Source organism: Aegilops tauschii, chromosome 7, assembly GCF_002575655.3.
Source record: "Aegilops tauschii subsp. strangulata cultivar AL8/78 chromosome 7, Aet v6.0, whole genome shotgun sequence".
NCBI lineage: Eukaryota > Viridiplantae > Streptophyta > Magnoliopsida > Poales > Poaceae > Aegilops > Aegilops tauschii.
In genome coordinates, this window is record NC_053041.3 from 571,842,015 (window position 1) to 571,862,241 (window position 20,227).

Below are 20,227 nucleotides of genomic sequence, written 5' to 3' on the forward strand. Positions count from 1 at the left end.
TACATCGACAAATTCAGAAGAGAGCTACCTGTTGTGCTTGTCGATTCACCCTACAACAAAATGAAATACAAGACTAGGTTCAAGCAGTACCATGCTAGGCAATCGGATGCAGCTACGGTTGAAGACGACGAGGATGCAAGCAGTTAGTCCAGCATTGTGGTTCATTCTTACATGTGGAGTGTACACTTGGCCATAAAGCGATAGAGTAGGGTGTGGTTGGGTTTTAGTCCCGAAGAAGGTTTCCTAGCCGTGTTCTTAGTCCATTGCACATGAGTCAAGTTGTAAAACTTCAATAATATTGGTTACTATATTTTGCTTGAAATAAATTTGGTCTCTACGGGATCTCGTAGAAATCTATATTTGCTTTTTACTACCATGTGACAGTAATGGTGCCTGGGGCAACCCTAGAAGAATAATGGATTACGATATGTCTATTTTCATACGAGAGAAAAATTTATTAAAGCATGAGCATAGCCTCACAATAGAAGTCAAAAATACTGCCTGATTCAACACGCAATCCCAGCTATGTCTCGTAGGCAGGCCGCAAAGCCAAAAAATAGAGCATAGGATAACAAGAGTAAAAGCACGTACCATAGGGGGCCTCTGCAGGTGCTGCAACGATGAATTGAAGCGATCACCTTCAGGAGCGCAGTGGTGTGGCCATGGTACATCCATCCTGCCTCAGGTAATCACATAGCATGTTCTGTCATAGCCCTGCAAAACAGAGGAAAAATTACTAGTACTAACCTTGTCAAGTGTGTGCATGTAACAAATGTTGGACATAACTAAACACGGAAGAATGAAATGCAACATATGGAAGAATCGAATGCTCATTCCTTTCTCTCTGCTTTTTGCGAGGACCATTACTCTCCCTTTAACAAGGCTAAAACATCATAATAAGACTTAACAGCAATCTTGAAAAGGTGGATATCCCATGTGAATCTAATGTTTCATATAAAGCACATGCCAAGTCTGTTGATCCCAGTCCAGCAATTGCACAAGAAGAAGCGAGCATCATAAATATTGAGCAACATAAGCTATAAATTGTTTATAGTACATTCCAAAATTAATAGCTTATCATCTCTGTTGATCTCCAAATCTCACCTATAGCCAAATTGAAAGAATACATATTGAATGCAACGATTGAACGTTCGTAGATCAAGCAGTCGGGGCCGGACGAATGGGGCTGGCCGTCGAGGCCGGCGGCCGGCTTCATCTAGTCCCGCAGAACATGATCCATACCCAACCACCTTGCCATCGGACGAGATGCATGACGAGATCAAAGCTGCAGCCATGGCTGAGAAATGATATGTAGAGGACACAAACAACCAATTGGGGTGTGGGAAAGAGGTTGCCTATAACCTTGTGGCTATAGGCACCCGCATGGAGGACTGGGAGGTGGGATGGCGCCGACTCTTCGCCGGCAGCCGCCGCGGGGAGGGCAGTGGGCCTCCTCTCGTGTTCGTTGAAAAGGTGGTGCGAGATCGCGAGGGAATTGGGGTGGAGGAAGGGAGGGGCCGCGACGCGCGGCTAGATCCTGCCGGCGACGAGGGAGGGAGGGGCCGCGACGAGCGGCTAGATCCTGCCGGCGAGGATTAAAACCGTAGCGGCGGCGAGGAATAAACCCTAGCGAACGGGATAAATATCGAACCGAAAATAGCCCTGAAATTCGTACCGAGAATACCCTCGAAATATTTGGGAGGAAAAATCAGATCAGTTCGAAATATTTTTCTCCCGAAAATGCCCCTCGGGGTCTGATATAATACACGTGACATCAGCGTATTGCATCGGACCTGGACCGTCGAATTCGCTCCGACGGACGGTCCATATCGTCCGGATGCACTGTAAAATGACTCATAAATTAATGTGCTTTGTTTGTGTGAAAACTAGTTTGGTTTTGTACCAAATTTCCATATACTTTGGAGTCCTCCTCACCTAAAAAAAGTCGTCCTTGGCCACTGGCCTGAATGTAGCATTGTAGCAATATACGATGGCAAAACAACATGAAGAGGAACAAAATGTGTTGTCCGTCAAAGAGAATTCAGAATGATAATGATCATATAATATGAGCTTGGTATCCCCCAAAATAAGCATGCAAAGTCCATCTCATTCCTCATGACATGATTGATTTCACGACTAGACAATTTGGTCGAGTTCCTGTAGATTTCAAGGGGTGTGAGAGTATTCATGCGCGACCCGAGCATCTGCACAAAGCCATGTGCAATCACCGTGCTTTTTTTCATCTCTCGTCATGTCATCCACACAAAACAAAAGCTTTTTCCAGAGCATTTTTCACGCGTGCACGCGTGTGTGATGTGATGCTCATGCCACAAGCTTAACCAAGAACCAACGAACCATCCATGCTCTAACCGTATAGAATACCGCTTAGGAAAATTGTTCGTGTCGTGTCAGTACTGTCGACTGGCCTTCATTTTCCTCTAGGTCTACCATGAGATTGTTGATTGCAACTTCAAAGGCTGAGACCGAGCTAGGTTGCTTCATACCAAGGCGGACCATGTAAAGCGACGGGGTTGCCTTTATTCTCCAAAGAAAGCGCCCACGAGATGCTATTCCCTCACTAATCCTGACAAGGAGACCGTGCTAATTGAACTGCCAAATTAATCTTACCCTGTACGATGCAAAGAACGTGCAGCATATTCACTTTGTTTCCCTAAAGTTAGGTTTCCCGTCCATCAGCTGCACTGCAATTAGAAAAGAACTAATAACTGAACTGAATACTCCTGAAACATCTCCTCTCTTGAATGCATATAAATCTTCTGTACTTCATCTAGTTCTTATATAGGAAATAACAGGCCATCCTCTTCAACGTAACTCCATACATTAACGATTCTCGAGCTTATAACTTTTAGAAAACTTCCAATGTTACAAAAAGAAATACTTATGCAATGCATTAAGTGTTCATTACAAACGTCATGACGCCAAAACTCCAAGAACTAAAACATAATGGTAGCATCCATAACGTAAAGCCAAATTATTTATCCTTTTAGAAGTTTTCACACAAAATTGTTTTATCCTTCTAAAAGAAAAAGAGATGTTGATATTTGTAGAAAATGCCGTGGAGCTTTCATGTCGCTTGTTCCTTCACGGAACTTATGTGACGCATGCAACAGATATATAAACCTAGTGATGCGCACTTCTCTGGTGTCCAATCCTCTCTGTGTTTTCTCTCGTCGCATCCACAAGACGTTGGACAGTGGCAATGAAAGGGAGATGTGGGACAAAAGGGATTTTCGGTTGGTGATATCCGTGCTAATCTCAGTTGTGTTATCGTAGCCTGTAGCCATAAGCTGTCTTTTGCTTTGGGGAGAATCTGCAAAAGAGACTTTTCCTGCTGATTAGACGGCTAAAGATGTGATTGCTGTGGGTCAAGAAAAAAAATAGTGCGGTTAAACTCAAATCACATCAAAGCTTGAAGAGAACAATGTGTTCACAGAATTAGGGCAAGATATTTTTGAAAACGAGGTTAGAATTTAGAATCCTTGCCCCTGCATCATTGCAATGTGCACACCATTCTTATTAATTAATAAGCAGAGTATATAGAATAAAGACAATAACTGCCGGGCCATTATAAGATATGAAATTAATCCATTTGACTAAGTCGACTTTCTTCTGCAGCAACGCTTTGAAGAAGAGATAAACGTCCTCACGCCATCGTCGCCACGTCTGACCGGAGGAGGCCTGGACAAGGATTTTCATCCTCATTGTTCAAATCAGCCAATAAAGACACAACAACAAGTAGACAACATCTTCAACAGGGTAACAACGCAGAATTCGAGTCCAACCAATAAAGATCACGACAAGAGTTTTCACTCCGAACATGAAGTGCTCCGGCTAGAATATTGAAATTGGATTGTTACATAGTCACTATTGCTAGTACCCTACACCAGAGCCAAAAGGCACTAGTTGGCAGGTGGACGCCCATGTTTCCGCGTGGAATCGGCTGTGGCCACTTGCCACGTAAAATCACCACCATGACCGCCATGGATACAAAGTCCATCTCATTTCTTGTGGAATTCGGTCGAGGTCTTGTCGAGCATTTGTCGACCCAAGTTGGCACAAAGCCATGTTGCAATAACCATGCCCTTTTTGTCTCTCGTCATTCCAAACACACAAAACTAAAACTCTGTTCACAGCATGTGTTAACCAAGAACTGTGCTTGAATTGGAAAGAATAATATCAAAGCTACCTTTTTCAAGAATATATCAATAGTGTTTTCAAGAATGGGGGAAAAATATCGAAGCTACCTTTCATTGTTGCAACTTGAAAAGTCGAGACAAAGATGGATTCATGTCAAGACGGTCCCTGCAAAAGCAATGTTGTCACCTTTATTCTCGAAAACACCTTCGGGATACCATTCCCTCGCTAGTCCTGACAAGGAGAACATGTCAATTGATCCTGTTGCTCGATGTTTCTTTGCAAAAATCTTGCCCTGCACGACATAAAGAAAGTGCAGCAGCATCACATTGTCTCCCTAAAGTTACGTTTCCCATTCTTCAGACACAGTGCAATTAGAAAAGAAACTAGCAGAAATGAATACTTCTGAAACCTCTGCTCTCATGCATGTGTGTGAATCTTGTGCGTTTCTTTCATCTAATTATTATCTGCCTGAAGATTGAGTTTCTCACTCCCCTCAAATTGAAACCTTATTGGAGTTCGAAATAGCATTCCACATCGGCCGAGTTTTCATGCATTACATATATCTTTTAAAAAAGCACAGCTTATTGGCTCCTTATCTTTTATGAAGTTTTCGAACAAAATTGTTTTACATCCTTGAAAAAGAAACAGAAATGTTGATATTTGTGGAAATGTCATAGAGCTCTCATGTCACCTGCGGTGTCACTGTATGAGTATGATGCACGTAATAATAGATATAAAAAATCTGGAGGTGCGACTTCTCTGGCGTCCAATCGTCTCTGTGTTTTCTCTCGATACATCAACAAATCTTTTGGTATATATAGGAGACAATAACGTTGGACAGTGCTAGCAATGAATTTGAGACGTGGGACAAATGGAATTTTCTGCTGGTGACATCCCTGCCGCTTACTCTCGTTGTATTAGACGGCTCAGAGATGTCACAAAAGCATAAGCTTCTGCTTTTGTGAAAAATATAAAAACGGATTTTGCTGATGATTAGATGGTTCATATGTCACTGTTGATGTGGTTCTAGTGGGTCAAGCCAAGAAAAAGACACGGTTAATATCTCGAAGAGATAAGTATGTCTTTTCATCACTCAACTGTTCTAAGATTTTACCCTTAATTGTTTTATGACTTTAGTCGCTAGCCCGCGAAAGCAGATAAGTTTGGACCAGACCAGGGCATTTCTTGGGACGGGCTTCGAAAATTCCAAGCACCAAAACCGAAGCCTGACCCACCCCGGCCTAGAACAATTGGTGCACTTTCGTATTGAACTAAGGTTAAACTTTACTAGTAGTTCAAAACCGTGGCATTTATTATGGATTAGAGGGAGTTCTTATTTCAATCATTTTGGTATATAAGTACAATATTATAACTATATTCTATTAAAAATTCTATTTTAAGTTGCCGCTTCTTTTGGGCATACGGTTCGGGCCAAAAGTGGAACCCGAGCCCGGCCCCGCCGTTAGGCTTTGGGTTCAAGATGTTGGGCCAGGCTGCCCATCCATAGGTTTAGTTTGGACCATCTCCAATCCAAAGGAGCGGTTTTATCCTTGTTTGCTGTAGGGCTAGGATATCATCGTACGAAAATCGCAACTAGCTTCATCATATGCAAAGCAGGATATCACACATACATGAGTCTTGGGTTTTCACATGAAAAGTTCAAGAATCTAGTGTCGGGAGAAAATCGAAGGTCCACAACAGTACCCCTAAGGAGAAAACAACACCCAAGGGTGCCATCGCCACCTAAGCAAATTGAGGCCGCAGCCAAATCTCCACTCAGAGCTTTGACGCTCCGATCTAGACTAATTATCACCTCTATCCAAGTCAATGGTCCAGAAATAGAGGCCAATACATAGATCACGCATCAACATAGAACCTCACATTGTGTTCGACGTTAGTGTGGTTACAACAGATGTACACAAAAAGGATATTGGATACACTCCGCTTCTACCATCTCGGAGTCGATGATCCGACAATCGTGCCATCCACTTCACAACACGCCGACGAGACGGCCGCCTACGAGTGGCATCCCTCGCGCGGCCTACCAATCTCCATAATGCTCGCCATGTTCCCCCCGGAGTGCATCGGATCTGGGCAGCATGGGTGCCAAGTATGTCGCCCCCCGACCACCCCAAAGCGCGACGACGCTCTTCTCTGCCGCACCCTAATAACAAGCGACGCCGCCATGTATATATCTAGAAAGAAAAATGAACAAATTCAACCACATGAACACTAGTACAATAAAACAAAATTCTCCATGACCAGACCCTTCCTGGGTCTTGAGGCCACCGGATGGATGGATCTCAGGTGATTTTCGTGGATAACCGCCCCGATCACCCCCAGAAATATCTCTAGCGGCGAGGAATGCCGCGGGAAGGAGGAGGAATGAATTCCTTCCCCTGCCCCCGTCGCCATCCAACAGTAGCTGTCCGAGTGTCTCCGCCTCCTCTCCCTTTCCGTTTCTCCATGTGATGCACACACGCGCGCATACACGCCGACGCCGCAGCGCCTGCGGCAGCGCACCACGCACCATACAACACGCTACATCCCTGCGCCGTTGTCAGTCCCGTTGGACTCCCTGCTAATCGACGATTCCCACGCCGCCGTCAAGCTCTCTTTCACCCTCCCAGGCCCAGGGCGGAGGAGCAGAGGGAGACGGGGAGAGCTCTGCCCCAGCTCGTCCTCTTCTTCCCCACCCCTCGCGCGCGCGCCCGCCTCAAAGCCAGCGTCTTTCTGAGCTCTTCTTGATCCAACCGCCTCGTCCTACTCTACCGCCCCTCGGCCCTCCTGCGATTTGCCCCGCCCATTCCCGCCGCGGGCTGATGCGAGCCGCCCCGGGGCTCCGCTTCTCGGGCAGGGCCGCGCTCTAGCGCCGCGCGCGCTTCCGGGTGGCGCCTTTGGGGAGGGGGGCAATGGGCGCTGGCAGGCTGCTGGTCCTGTGCCTGGCGCTTTGCGCGGCGGCGGCGGCGGCGCAGCGGGGGATTCGGCGGCCGAGGACGGTGTCCGTCGGCGCGCTCTTCACGTACGAATCCACCATTGGCCGCGCGGCGCGGCTCGCCATCGAGCTCGCCGTCGACGACGTCAACGCGGACCGCACCGTGCTCGCCGGAACCACCCTGAATTTGATCAGCCAGGACACCAACTGCAGCGGGTTTCTTGGAACTATCGAAGGTTTGTTATTTCGTTACTTCTTTTATTTATACTCTGTTTTCTGTAGACTATTATTACTCTGTTTTTAGCACTAGCGTTGAACAGATGAGTTTCTTCCCCACATATAAGTAACGGATTTGATTGGAACTTACCTTTCACGACCCCAATTCCTGGCTAATTCGAGTGATTCGGTGACTTTTCCACTACCCATATCTGTAATTATCTGATTGGAAGCATGTGCTGCTTTACTCCAACTGGTTACAAAGTGAAGTTGTTGATGGAGAAAGAAAATTCCTGCTTTAGTAGTTGCACATGAGAAAGAAAGTTTTTCTACTGCGAGCTACGATAGCTCCATTGAGTTAGAATCAGTTCTTTCCGGGTCGACATCGATAGCTTGCACGGTTCTCGTATTTGCGTCAAATTGTTCTTACTGGTAACATAGAAATAATTATTTCTCAATCGGCCCAGAAATAACATTCGCACGTAGAAGGGATTTGCCATGACCCAAGATAACTAATCTGAGAAGTGCTCAATTGTTTAACAACAGCTTCATTTTTCCTTTTCTTTATTGAGATCTCAGCATGAGCTACTATTAGTAGTGGCAAAGATGAGGCCACGAGGGCACCACAATCTGTCCAGCATATCTGTTCAAAGTGCCGTGGGCCTTGTAAATTATTGCATCTCAATCTGCTCCCGTAAATAAAGAGCAAAAGTAGTCGCCACTTGTTACAAAATGACAGAACTTACACGTCAGAGTTGATGAGTAGCTTTGCTTAGTTTCTTTGATCCAGGCCTTCTGGTGCATATATGAAGAAACCTGTTACTTTATTTATTTATTTTTACACAATAATCTTCGTTATTCTTCCAATCATACTTTGTTTCGTTAATAGCCGTTGTCTTTCTGTCTGAGATTCACTTCTTAAATTAGGCGTCATAAATTTGGGTGAATTAATTGTTGACTAGCAAAGAAACAGTTGAGCTGCACTGTAATATCACTATATCTCAGTGCATTGATGTCTTAGTCTGAACTCTGAATTAGGCCAAGATTCCTTGGATAGTATGTCTCATACTGCCTTTTTTTATAGGGGTGGCCCACTCCTTGTATATTTCACTTAGTTTAATACAATAATTTTCTGGCTCATGTTCCATGAGATGATTCAGTAATGGCTTGATTGGGATATGGAGAAACCAACTGTGCTTAAAGTACTGTTGCTCTAAACTTCTATGAGGATCGTGCCCTTTCTTGAGAATTGTGCTAACCTGATTATTTTGGCAACAAAAGAGGAACAGACAAAAAGCATACTGGTACCATGGATCAAAAAATGGCATAACTTGTGATACTAACTACAGCATCCCTTAAGGTGCAAGAAACATGTATTAAAGAGCATCCAATTCTTCACTTTCTTATCATGCGAGATTCCTTATTCTCTTTGTGGCATGTGTGGACATCACCGCATCAGAGTGACAGATTTGTCACCATATGTTTTGTACCATAACTAATTTTCTCATATTGTTGGAATAAATTTTTCTGAACAATAGTCAAGTACTAGCACAAATTTAGAAGGCTCTTATAGTAGCTGATTTAGAAATTTAGCTTCGGTTCGTCAATCACTAGTCATTAAACCCATGGACCTGCGTGGCCTAGCATATACAGTATTTTCTAAATGCATTCAGTATGGATAGCCACCTCCCTTTTATGTCCCCATCCGACCTATGTTTTTGGATGAAGAGTTTAAAATCTACGTCCTGCCACTACATACTTTTCTTCCATTGATAAATGATTGGTGCTGTTAGTAACACACTTTATCAGACACTTCCATAGACCAGCCTATTAAGGCCCTAGAACTGGTAACACCTATTTAGCAGATTAAATTCATATAAATATGTACATACTATTTCTCTTGTTCCCGAGATAATTCATAGTCATTTTCCTAATGCAATTTTCCTTGCCTCATACCTCCAGTTATTGTAAGTAAGACAGTTGCTAATTGCTTCAATAGCCTATGAACTGATTCATAAAACGGTACTTTGTTGCAGCACTGCAGCTAATGGAGAAAAACGTGGTTGCTGTCATTGGCCCTCAATCTTCTGGAATAGGCCATGTCATCTCACATGTTGTTAATGAGCTACATGTTCCACTTCTATCATTTGCAGCAACTGATCCAACCCTATCTGCATCGGAGTATCCTTACTTTTTAAGGAGCACCATAAGTGACTACTTCCAAATGCATGCTGTTGCTAGCATTATTGATTACTTTCAATGGAAAGAGGTGACTGCTATATTTGTGGATGATGATTATGGCCGAGGCGGGGTGTCAGTCCTCGGTGATGCACTTGGAGCAAAGCGGGCAAGAATTTCACATAAAGCAGCCATTCCTCCAAACTCGGACACAGATTTGATCAATGATGTACTGTTTAGAGCAAACATGATGGAATCAAGGGTGTTTGTTGTGCATGTCAATCCTGATGCAGGGATGAGAATATTTGCTATAGCGAACAAACTCCAGATGATGGGCACTGGCTATGTCTGGATAGTAACAGATTGGTTAGCTGCTGTCCTGGACTCCTCAGGGCCTGGAGATCCTAAAGCCATGAGTTATATACAAGGATTAATTGTTCTTCGCCAGCACACTCCTGATTCTGATGCCAAGAGGAAGTTCGTAGCTAAATGGAATAATGCAGCTAATAATAGGAGCATTGCTTCTGGCATGAATTCGTACGGTTTTTATGCTTATGACTCAGTTTGGGTTGTTGCCCGTGCTATCAATGAATATCTCAATAGTGGGCAGCAAATTACTTTCTCTGCAGATCCAAGGTTGCACAATTCAAATGGAAGCAGTTTGCGTCTATCAAAACTTAAGATATTTGATGGTGGTGATCAGTTGCTACAGCAACTTTTGCTCACAAACATGACAGGGCTAACAGGTCTGGTTCAGTTTAATGCAGACCGCAATTTGGTGCGCCCAGCTTATGATATCCTTAACGTTGGTGGTACTGGGTCCCGTTTGATTGGCCATTGGAGTAATTACTCTGGTCTTTCTGTTTCTTCTCCCGAAATTTTGTATCGGAAGCCACCGAATACGTCCACAAGTGCCCAACAGTTGCATAGTGTGGTGTGGCCAGGCGACACAACTACTAAGCCGAGAGGGTGGGTTTTCCCTAACAATGGCCAGCCTCTGAGAGTTGGTGTTCCAAATAAACCAAGTTTTAGGGAGTTGGTTTCAGTTGGCAAGGGCCCTGATAATGTGACGGGTTACAGTGTTGATATATTCAACGCAGCAATTAAACTTCTTCCGTACCCAGTTCCTTGCCAGTTCATAACAATTGGGGATGGTTCAAAGAATCCTAACTATGACGACATTATTAGTAGGATTGCCACCAATGTATGTTTGCATGCTTTGCTCTGCTTCTTTGATTATTTTGCTTCTCATCATCTGATTTTTTTGTTTTTTCTCTAGGCCCTTGATGCAGCTGTAGGTGACTTTGCTATTGTGAGAAATAGAACGAAGATTGCAGAATTCACACAGCCTTATATCGAAGCAGGGCTTGTGATTGTAGCGCCAGTGAGAAAAGCAAATTCAAATGCCTGGGCTTTCTTTAAACCTTTCACACTAGAGATGTGGTGTGTAACAGGCACTCTTTTCATTTTTGTGGGAGTGGTTGTTTGGATTCTTGAACATCGTTCTAATGAGGAGTTTCGAGGCTCTCCACGACGACAAATCCTGACAATATTTTGGTAAGTTCCTTTGCTACTCCAAGGATCTGTTCTATCATAGGTTTTCAATCTGGCTCGAATAAGAATTCAGTAATAATGAAGAGAGCCAAAGTGGTTATTTTTGTTTCTTTTATTTACTTTGTTCTCACCAATTGTTTTGTAACTTTATGATTTTTGTATCTTTGTAATTTTTCTAAATGTTAGCTATAAGAAGTTAACTGACAGTTCATGCTTCTCTTTCAGGTTTAGTTTCTCAACGATGTTCTTTGCACACAGTAAGTTCACTAAATGCATCACATGATATTATGTTTAACTCCTGTTTTGTATTCTTTTCCCATCTGGATGAAAATGTCTTACTGAAAAAACTCACCTCAGGGGAGAACACCGTAAGTGCTCTTGGGCGTTTCGTGCTGATAATATGGTTGTTTGTCGTGCTGATCATCAATTCAAGTTACACTGCTAGCTTGACGTCGATCCTCACAGTACAGCAGCTAGCAACTGGAATAACTGGACTCGACAATTTGGTTGCTAGCGCTTTACCTATCGGATACCCGGCTGGAAAATTTGTCCGAAATTACCTGATTGACGAGCTGAATATTCCCGAATCCCGGTTAGTACCACTGAGCACGGTTGAGGAGTACGCCAATGCCCTTAATCGTGGGCCGAAAGACGGCGGTGTTGCTGCAGTTGTTGACGAGATGCCATGCGTTGAGATCTTCCTGTCAACCCACTGCAACTTCAGAATAGTCGGTCAGGAGTTCACGAAGGAGGGATGGGGATTTGTATGTTCAGCATCCAATGAATCGTTATGTATTTACAGTTACACTTTTGTAAAGGGGAGAATTATATCTGCTCTTTTTTTTTCCCCTTCTTTACAGGCATTCCAGAGAGATTCTCCCCTTGCTGCAGACCTATCAACCGCCATCCTTCAACTTTCAGAGAGTGGCCAGCTCCAGAGAATTCACGACGAGTGGCTCACAGATCCGACCTGCGGCGATGATGACAGTGGGTTGGGAGCAGTCAGGCTTGGTCTCGGAAGCTTCTGGGGCCTTTTCCTGCTGTGTGCTCTGATATGCGTCTTTGCTCTCATGGTTTACTTCGCAAGGATCTGCTGGCAGTATAGCAGGTACTCCAGCTCCGAACCTCCCAGTGAGCCAAGCGACTCTGCTGCTGCCGTCACCACTGCCACCATTGCTCAAATACGGCCAGAGAAGCCAAAGCCGACGCGCCTTGGCAGCTTCAAGGAACTGATACAGTTTGCGGACACGAAGGAGGAGGAGATCAAGAAGGTGATGAAACGGAGATTGAGCGAAAAAGATACTCGGGCCACCGGATCTGCGCACTCGGTCTCTTCAGCATAGAAGAGGATCTTTCATTTCTGGTGACACAGCCCCAGGTTCTTCTTACACAGCCAAGATACGTAGCATATACTGAAGTAGATAACAGCGGCATACTTGACACTTATAGGATTCATAAATCCATTTTTTTTGCGGTCATTTGAATTCCGTCTCGGATATGCGGTATATATGCAGCAACATTGTCCCAACTTTACATTAATATTCCGAGAATCGTTTTCTTGACCGACACGCCTTATGATTGCAAAATGTACTTTTCATCACTTTTCCAAAGTGAGTATGTAGATGGCTTCTTTTTTTTCAACTCCGGTACTGTAGGAAAAAAAACTCTGCCATGCCTTTGATAGAAAAAAAAATAGACAGCACTGAATTGTCCCACTAGCATGATAAGATATGACCATGTCATACAATTTGTTTTTCGGTTTCCGAGTCGTACCAAACAGACGTAAATTCAGCTGTAGAACGTATGATGCTGAACCCCGAACTGGTTAGCTGTTGTGCTGTTTATCTGGATCTGGACAGTCTTGCGTGGGCGCAAGACACATAAACGATCATGTGCAAAAAAGGCTACTAGAACCAAATGTCTCCTACTCCCAGATTTACAGATCGCTGGTGCTAAACTGATTCAATGCTGAAGACGAAAATGCTCTGTTTCTTTTTGGGATCACAAGGACTGGAACAAACTATAACTATCGCTATGGAGATGGCCGAAACGGCACAGCGTAAGGAGATTTGGGAGTAGAACATAGGTTAGAGAAGATGCATGAATGAGGCCATGAGGGAGATCCATATTTTTTAAGGTCATTTGAATTCTGTCTCTGATATATATATATATATATATATATATATATATATATATATATATATATATATATATATATATATATATATATATATATATATATATATATATATATATCCAGCAACGTGGTCATATCATACAATTTATTTCTCCAGTTTCTGAATCCTACCAAACAGACGTAAACACGGTGCGGACAGTATCATCCTGAACCCCGAACTGGTTAGTTGTTGCGCTGTTTATCTGGATCTGGACAGTCTTGCAGTGGCGAAAGACCCATAACTGATTCTCAGCTCAGCTCACTCCCCTTTCTGGTTCTCCACAAAACAGGTTACAGAAATCAAGTATGTCGCTTAGTCCCAAAAGCAGATTGCTAGTGGCTAGTGCATTACTAAACTTATTCATGGGATCAGCGCTAAGGAGGAAAATATTCTGCTTCTTCTTTCGGGGATCACAAGGAAAGAACGTGACAAAATCGGTAACTACCGCCATGAAGATGGCCCAAGAGATTTGGGAGTAGAACATAGGCCAGAGAAGACGAATGAGGGAGATACCATGTCGAAAAGCACTCTTTCTCCATCTCGAAATATTAAGGCGCGGTTTCATTTTTATTGCTTGGTTGATACGCTATTCCATTCTTTTATTTCTTGAATGATGATTGATACACATGATGTCTCCTATATAGGAGTTTGACACCAAGGTAATAATCCAAAGTATATGGGTTTGATCTCTAACAGTAATTCTATCACTTGGTATTACAATGACTATTGTACGTATGCTTAAGTAATATTTTTTCTTTTACAATTTCCCTGCTTCTGTGTTTAGCTTGAGAACAGTAAATGTCCCCGCAGCCATCCATATGAATCTCAGGATGACGGTGTATGCCTCTTCTCTAATCTTTGAGAGTAATGGGAAGAGACTAGTCAGGTAGTCGGTTTTCCCGCCAGTTAGTTCAGTGTTGCTCCAGACGGCTGGTTCAAGCAGTTTTTCTCTACATTCCACATGCTGCCGTCTCTACCCCCTCTTACTCTGAAACAGTCCCGCGAAGGAGACTTGCCCTGGAAGGCACATTTTCAAATTTTTATGCAACTTGCCCAGGGCCATGTGCTAGTGCTGCCAAGTAGCCATTAATTACAAGCCCTAGGACCCATGTTAATTTTTACTCGCTTTAAGGTCATATATGCTTGAAGTATGAATAAACTAGCCATTACAAATGTTAGTGCCCACGTCCATTTTTACTGGCTTTACGGTCTTATGCTTGAAGTATGATTAACTGCCCATCATTATTTGCCTACCCTCCACTTGGGCTTCTTATTTAAACAAGCCTTCTTCTTCTTATTTTTCCTTCTAATCTTTAACCATATGGTAGTTCTTAACTTCTTATACAAATACTTCAGTTGCTCAGCCTATAGAGCCCAAAATGATGAGACTGGTATTATCGTTTGCTAGCTCGTTGCACTGTCCATTGATTCGGCTTGGGAGACATGGGGACAAACGTACCTGCTTAAGTTCAAATTCGGACTTAGCTATGACAACAGGCGCGTAAATGGGCTCTTGTCCACAGAACTTCTACGCAGATCATTGGTAGCATACACTGAAGTAGATAACAGCGGTATGCTTGACACCTGTAGGATTCAGAATCCTTTTTCTGCGGTCATTTGAATTCTGTCTCCGGTGTGTATATATGCAGCAATGTTGTCCCAAATATTAACATTCTGAGAATCATTTTCAGGATCGACACATCTTCTGAGTGTAGAATGTACTTTTATTCGCTTTTATTTTCTCCCAGTGACCCCGGCCACTCTGGCACTATACCAAAAAATAAAACTCTGCCCGTCCTTTGGTAGACAAATTAAACAAAAAAATTAGTACTGAATTGTCCAACTAGCATGATGAGATATGATTATATCATCACTTCTGCTTCCGTACAACCCCCTAAACACATATCTTTCCATACCTCTTCATAATAAAGGGTAGGATGGTCCTTTTACATTTCTTTTAAGAAAGAATAGTCTTTTTGCAAATTACATTTATGTAATCAGCATGTAGTGGGATTCGAACACAAGACCTTCTGCTCTCACCGAAACTGCCCAACCACTTGATCAAGCAAGCTCTCTGTTGGCTAAATTGCAACGTGTCTTAGAGAACTATTACCACCGTCCAGGATTTCAAGGGCAACCAGGCTTGAGTGCTCCAGAAAGACGAAACTTTCTCTGGCGTTGCAACGAGCCGGCATGCAGGAGCAATGGCTGGATTAATTAATTAAGTAATATAAGCGACGAGAGTGGTTTTTTGGCACGTGGGAGCGCGTGCTCCTGGTTTTAAAAATGTGTTTTAAACATATTTTAAAATGTCAAAAAATTCCAAACAAAAACCTGAGGCGTACATCTCGATATTTTACAGGCTCACAAAGTCGTTTCGCGAGAAACCGACAGCTTGTGTGTCGTGTGTGAAAAAGACAAAATCCGGTGTTAAAAAATAATTTTCACAAGACATCATTTTGTATTTTGTACACGAGCCACAAAAAATGTTGATTTTCTTCGAAACTTGACGTGCACACATGATGTTGAGATGTATGCGCCAGAATTTTGTTTGAAATTTTTCCACACTTTGAAATATTTTTTTCGCGTGCAGAAGCGACGTCCTATATTAGAGGACCAGCCAATGCATCCACTCAAGGAGAAAAAAGAGCCAATGCATGCAAGGCAATTGTGTCTTGAGCCATCGGCATTAACTGCCTCCCAAGATTACAGCTCTACCCAACGCTATAAATTAACCATTGTGGATTTCTTGCTACTGCCGCTTCGGCTAGCTGGCCTTCAAATCACAGACGGAGGTAGTATGATCAGGGACAGATTTAAAGGTTTTAGGAATTTTGAATGTGACTTTTCTTAATGCAAAACAAATTTGAACGTAACCGATTTGAACATCGTTTGGAATTTTGAATGCGATTTTTTTAAACATTAAACAAATGCAAACAATTTTGTCGAAAAGTGGAACAAATTCTGAAACTCTAAACAATTCTGATAATTGAGAGAAAAATGAAATTCCGAACAATTTTTCAAAACGCAAACAATTTTGAAACTCTTACCTTCCTTGAAAAGCGACCATTATTTGAAATATTCAAACATTTTTGGAAAATATGAACAAATAAATGCATTGAACCTTGTTTGAACTTTACGATTTTGAAAAAGAAAAAAATAAGAAAAAGACAAAAAACGGATTCATGAACCTTCTAGAAGGTATCCAAACCGGTAAAAACCGACCTGGAACCATCTAGAAGGTTCCCAAACCCAGCATGTGTAGAGGCAACAAAAAAGTAAAACTCCAGAAAATGTAAGACTAGTAAAAAATTCAAAAAAATTGGCATAGTACCTTGAATTGGTCATAAAAAGGCATGGAAAAAATTGGGGCCATCACAAGGATGTCTAGAAAGAACATGCGATGAGACAGAGACTTCTGCCCTACACGGACACCCTCAGTTGAACATGGTCTATTTTTGGACATCTGAAATGACCACACCTTTTGCAAGTAGGTGGGAATGCTCATGCTAACCATGCATGTCAAGTTTGAATGATTTCAAACACTATATGGACGTTGCGACACGTCCGACCATTTATCTGTCCTTTTTTACCAAGAAAACTTCAGAAAATGCAAAATTTATAAAAAAAATCAAAACAACTTGGCATGGTGCCTTGAATTGGTCATATAAGGCCATGTAAAAATATTGGTTCTATTTCAAGGCTATCGAGAAACAACATGCTCTCAAATGGAGCCGTCTCGTCTACCCGAACACACTTTGTTCAACATGGTCTATTATTGGACATCCTTGAAATGACCCCAACTTTTGCAATCTGGTGGGATGCCCATGGTAGATATCCATGTCATGTTTGAACGATTTTTGACACCGTATGCAAGTTCCGACGCTGACCATTTATCAGTCTTTTTTAACCGAAAAAACTCCAAAAATGCAAAATTTATCAAAAATCAAAATAACTTGGCATGGTGACTTGAATTGGTCATACAAGACCGTCAAAAAAATTGAATACATTTCAAGGATGTCGAGAAACAACACGCTCTCTGACGAAACCTTCTGGCAAACCCGAATACCCTCCGTTGAACATGCTCTCAGACGGAGCATTCTGTTCTACTTGGACACCCTACATTGAACATGGTCTATTTTTGAACATTTTTGAAATGACCCCAACTTTTACGAGTAGGTTGGCATGCCTTGGTAGGCATCCATCAATGTTTGAACGATTTTCGACATGCCTGGCCATTTATTGTCCTTTTTACCAAGAAACTCCAGAAAATGCAAAATTTATCAAAAAGAACGTGCTTCCAAACGGGGCCCTTTGGGCTTTTGACGTGCTTTCAAAATTTTGTTCGCTCTTTTTAGAAAACATTTGTGTTTTGGCATTCTGAGAAATTTTGGAAGTCATGAACATTTTAAAAAAATTCATACAATTTTTTAAAATGCTAATATTATGATTTTTTTAAAGTGAACAAAATTTTGAAAGCATAAGCAGTTTTTGGAAAAGAAAAAAAAAATTAAAAAAATGAAAAAGAAACAAATAGCAAATAAAAAATAAAAAGAAATAGTGGGAAAAAGACTGGTTCTCTACAGTAAACCGGTCGCTGATGGATGGTTCTTATAGTCCGTGTTACCTAGTTAGATATGGAAACCTTTCAGCTTGTGTGGCTACCGACAAGTGGTCAGCAGTGGGAGTTACATTGTTCGATCCCATGCACTGCCATTCTTTTCTCAGTGAGCTTTTTCCTATTTCCGCACACGAAATGGGGTGGCTCAGTCAGGTGGCCTTCTGTGCATGGTGCCGTCTATTTGATGTCACTCCCCGAATGTACGGAATTTCCTATTTGCCACATGTTGTGGCAAAAAACCGGGCAATCACACACACAATCGTTGAATGGGCCGGCCCATCTGAGCGTTCGAGCCACAATATTGTGAATCTTCTGGAAGGTTCCTGGCTTGTTTTGGGAACTATCTAAAAGGTTCCTAAACCGATTTGTCGTATTTTTTTCAGCTATAGTTTTTTTTTTCTATTTTTCGCATTTTGGTTTTAAGTTTCCTTTGGAATTTGCTTATGTGAACACTTAAAAAAAATCAGAATTTTGATTTTTGTTCTCATTTTTTTATATGTTCATAATTTCAAAATGTGCTCCAAATTTCCAAAAGAATGTTCTCATTTTCAAATATTTTTCACAGATTTAGAAAGAAAATCATGCATTAATAAAAGTTCATGGATTTCAAAAAATGTTCGTGTTTTCAATTTTGTTTTGGAATTTCGAAAATGTTTATGTTAAAAAAATCACAGAATCTAAAAAGTATTCGTTATTACAAAATTGACAATTTTCGGTGAAGCGTTCGAAAATTAAATGTGCCGCTTCTAAATGTTTATAAAATGCGTGCGCTGATTCACGTATCAGGTAGGTGGCTTGTCCAGTGGCTAGCAGCACTATAACACAACACTGTGGTCGCAAGTTCGAATCCTTGTCTTCTTGATTTTTGTGATTTTGAGTTGCGCCTGCTCGGTTCCTGTTAGTGGGCCGGCCTATTCGTTGTGCCTGCTCAGTTCCTGTTGGTGGGCCGGGCCAGTATCGGATCTTCTGCAGAAACATACGGCGTATACGTCCAGATACATACAAAAGTGGGTATAATTTGTGAAATGACCCTATTGCCCTTTATACGTTTTGTGAGGGGGGTTCCTGTTAGTGGGTATAATTTGTTGCTCCAGTTTCTGAATCCTACCAAACGGCCGTAAATGCGGTGCACACAATATCATCCCGAACCCCTAACTGGTTAGGGCAACTCGAACTGAACCCCAATAACAGGTTATAGGAGTAAACACCCGGTTTTACTCTAATCGGGACCAAGCCGATCTCCAATAGCCATTACTGTAGGAAAAAATATCCTCGGCCATGCATCCCGTAAATGCGGTGCACACAATATCATACTGAACAGCTAACGGTTAGAGCAACTCGAACTGATCCCCAGTAACAGGTTATAGGAGTAAACACCCGGTTTTACTCTAATCAGGACCAAGCCGATCTCCAATAGCCATTACTGTAGGAAAAAATATCCTCGGCCATGCATCCCGTCCCTATTTTTACTCTACAGCTCGACGACTGAGTAAAAAAATACCCGCCTCTCTCTCCACCTCCACTGCCTCTCCTCCTCTCCCATACCCGTTGCCGGTGATCCCCCTCCCATTGTTCCTCGATGCTCCCCTCCTCTCAATGGCCGGACCTTATGGCTGGCGCTCCTGGTGCCGATCCGCAACGCGGATCCGCGCCCCAAGCCCGCCTTCTTCTTCAAGCGGGGCCTCCTCAAGTCGCTGCGGCATCTCCTCTCCGACATTCCTTCGCCATGGCAGCCACAGAGGAAATACCTCAGCGTCAGCAAGCGAGCATGGGGGACGTGGGTGGAGGAAATCAACTTCCTGTGGCCGAAGGCCCCTGTCGAGCTCGTCCCACCGCCGCCGGGTTGGTGAATTCGGCGATGGCTCGCGAGGACCGGGAGGCGAGGGAGCGCATCGCGGCGCAGGCCACCAACGAGGAGTACATGGCAGTCCTCTGCCGCCAGCACCCCAAACTCGTGGAGGCGGAGCCTACGATCTTTGTGGAGCGTGCGGTCGACAGGGAGGTCATCGTCATCTCTGACGACGAGGATAGCAAGGCAGCGACAATGTTGGCAAGCATGGCGGAGGCAAGAACAAGGAGGAGTTCGATGTTGAAGAGTGGTGGCGCATCTTCCTCGACTCCGGTGACGACAACACCGGCCCGGACCCAATGGGCGGTGGAATGTGGAGGCAAGATTGGCTTGACCTCTACCATGATGATGAGGATGATGATGAAGAGTAGTTTAGTTTTAAGTTTAACTTTAGGTTTAAATTTTGGTTGTTTAAGTTGTCTAGACAATGTGTTCAATTTCGGTTGTTTAAGTTGTCAAGACAATGTCTTCAATTTGGGTTGTTTAACTCAAAACTAGGTTGAACTTATGCAAATTGAATTTTTACTTTGTTATATATA

The 20,227-nt window shown here is 42.9% G+C and overlaps 1 protein-coding gene across 3 annotated transcripts; it reads left to right on the forward strand.

Annotated features, from left to right (window-relative positions):
- Positions 1-6,467: 6,467 nt before the first annotated feature.
- Positions 6,468-12,609, forward strand: LOC109769144 (glutamate receptor 3.5). Of its 3 annotated transcripts, none has more exons than XM_020327891.4 (6): positions 6,468-7,329; positions 9,346-10,691; positions 10,767-11,044; positions 11,267-11,298; positions 11,399-11,805; positions 11,902-12,609. In XM_020327891.4, exons 1-6 carry the CDS (start codon positions 7,071-7,073, stop codon positions 12,382-12,384), a joined length of 2,805 nt encoding a protein of 934 aa, XP_020183480.1. In that variant the 5' UTR covers positions 6,468-7,070; the 3' UTR covers positions 12,385-12,609. The 3 variants fall into 3 exon arrangements, 1 of the variants encoding a protein (XP_020183480.1); XR_012189720.1 differs by having other exon boundaries at positions 6,530-7,329; positions 11,404-11,805; positions 11,902-12,517; XR_012189719.1 differs by lacking the exon at positions 11,267-11,298 and having other exon boundaries at positions 10,767-11,084.
- The last annotated feature ends 7,618 nt before the right edge of the window (positions 12,610-20,227 follow it).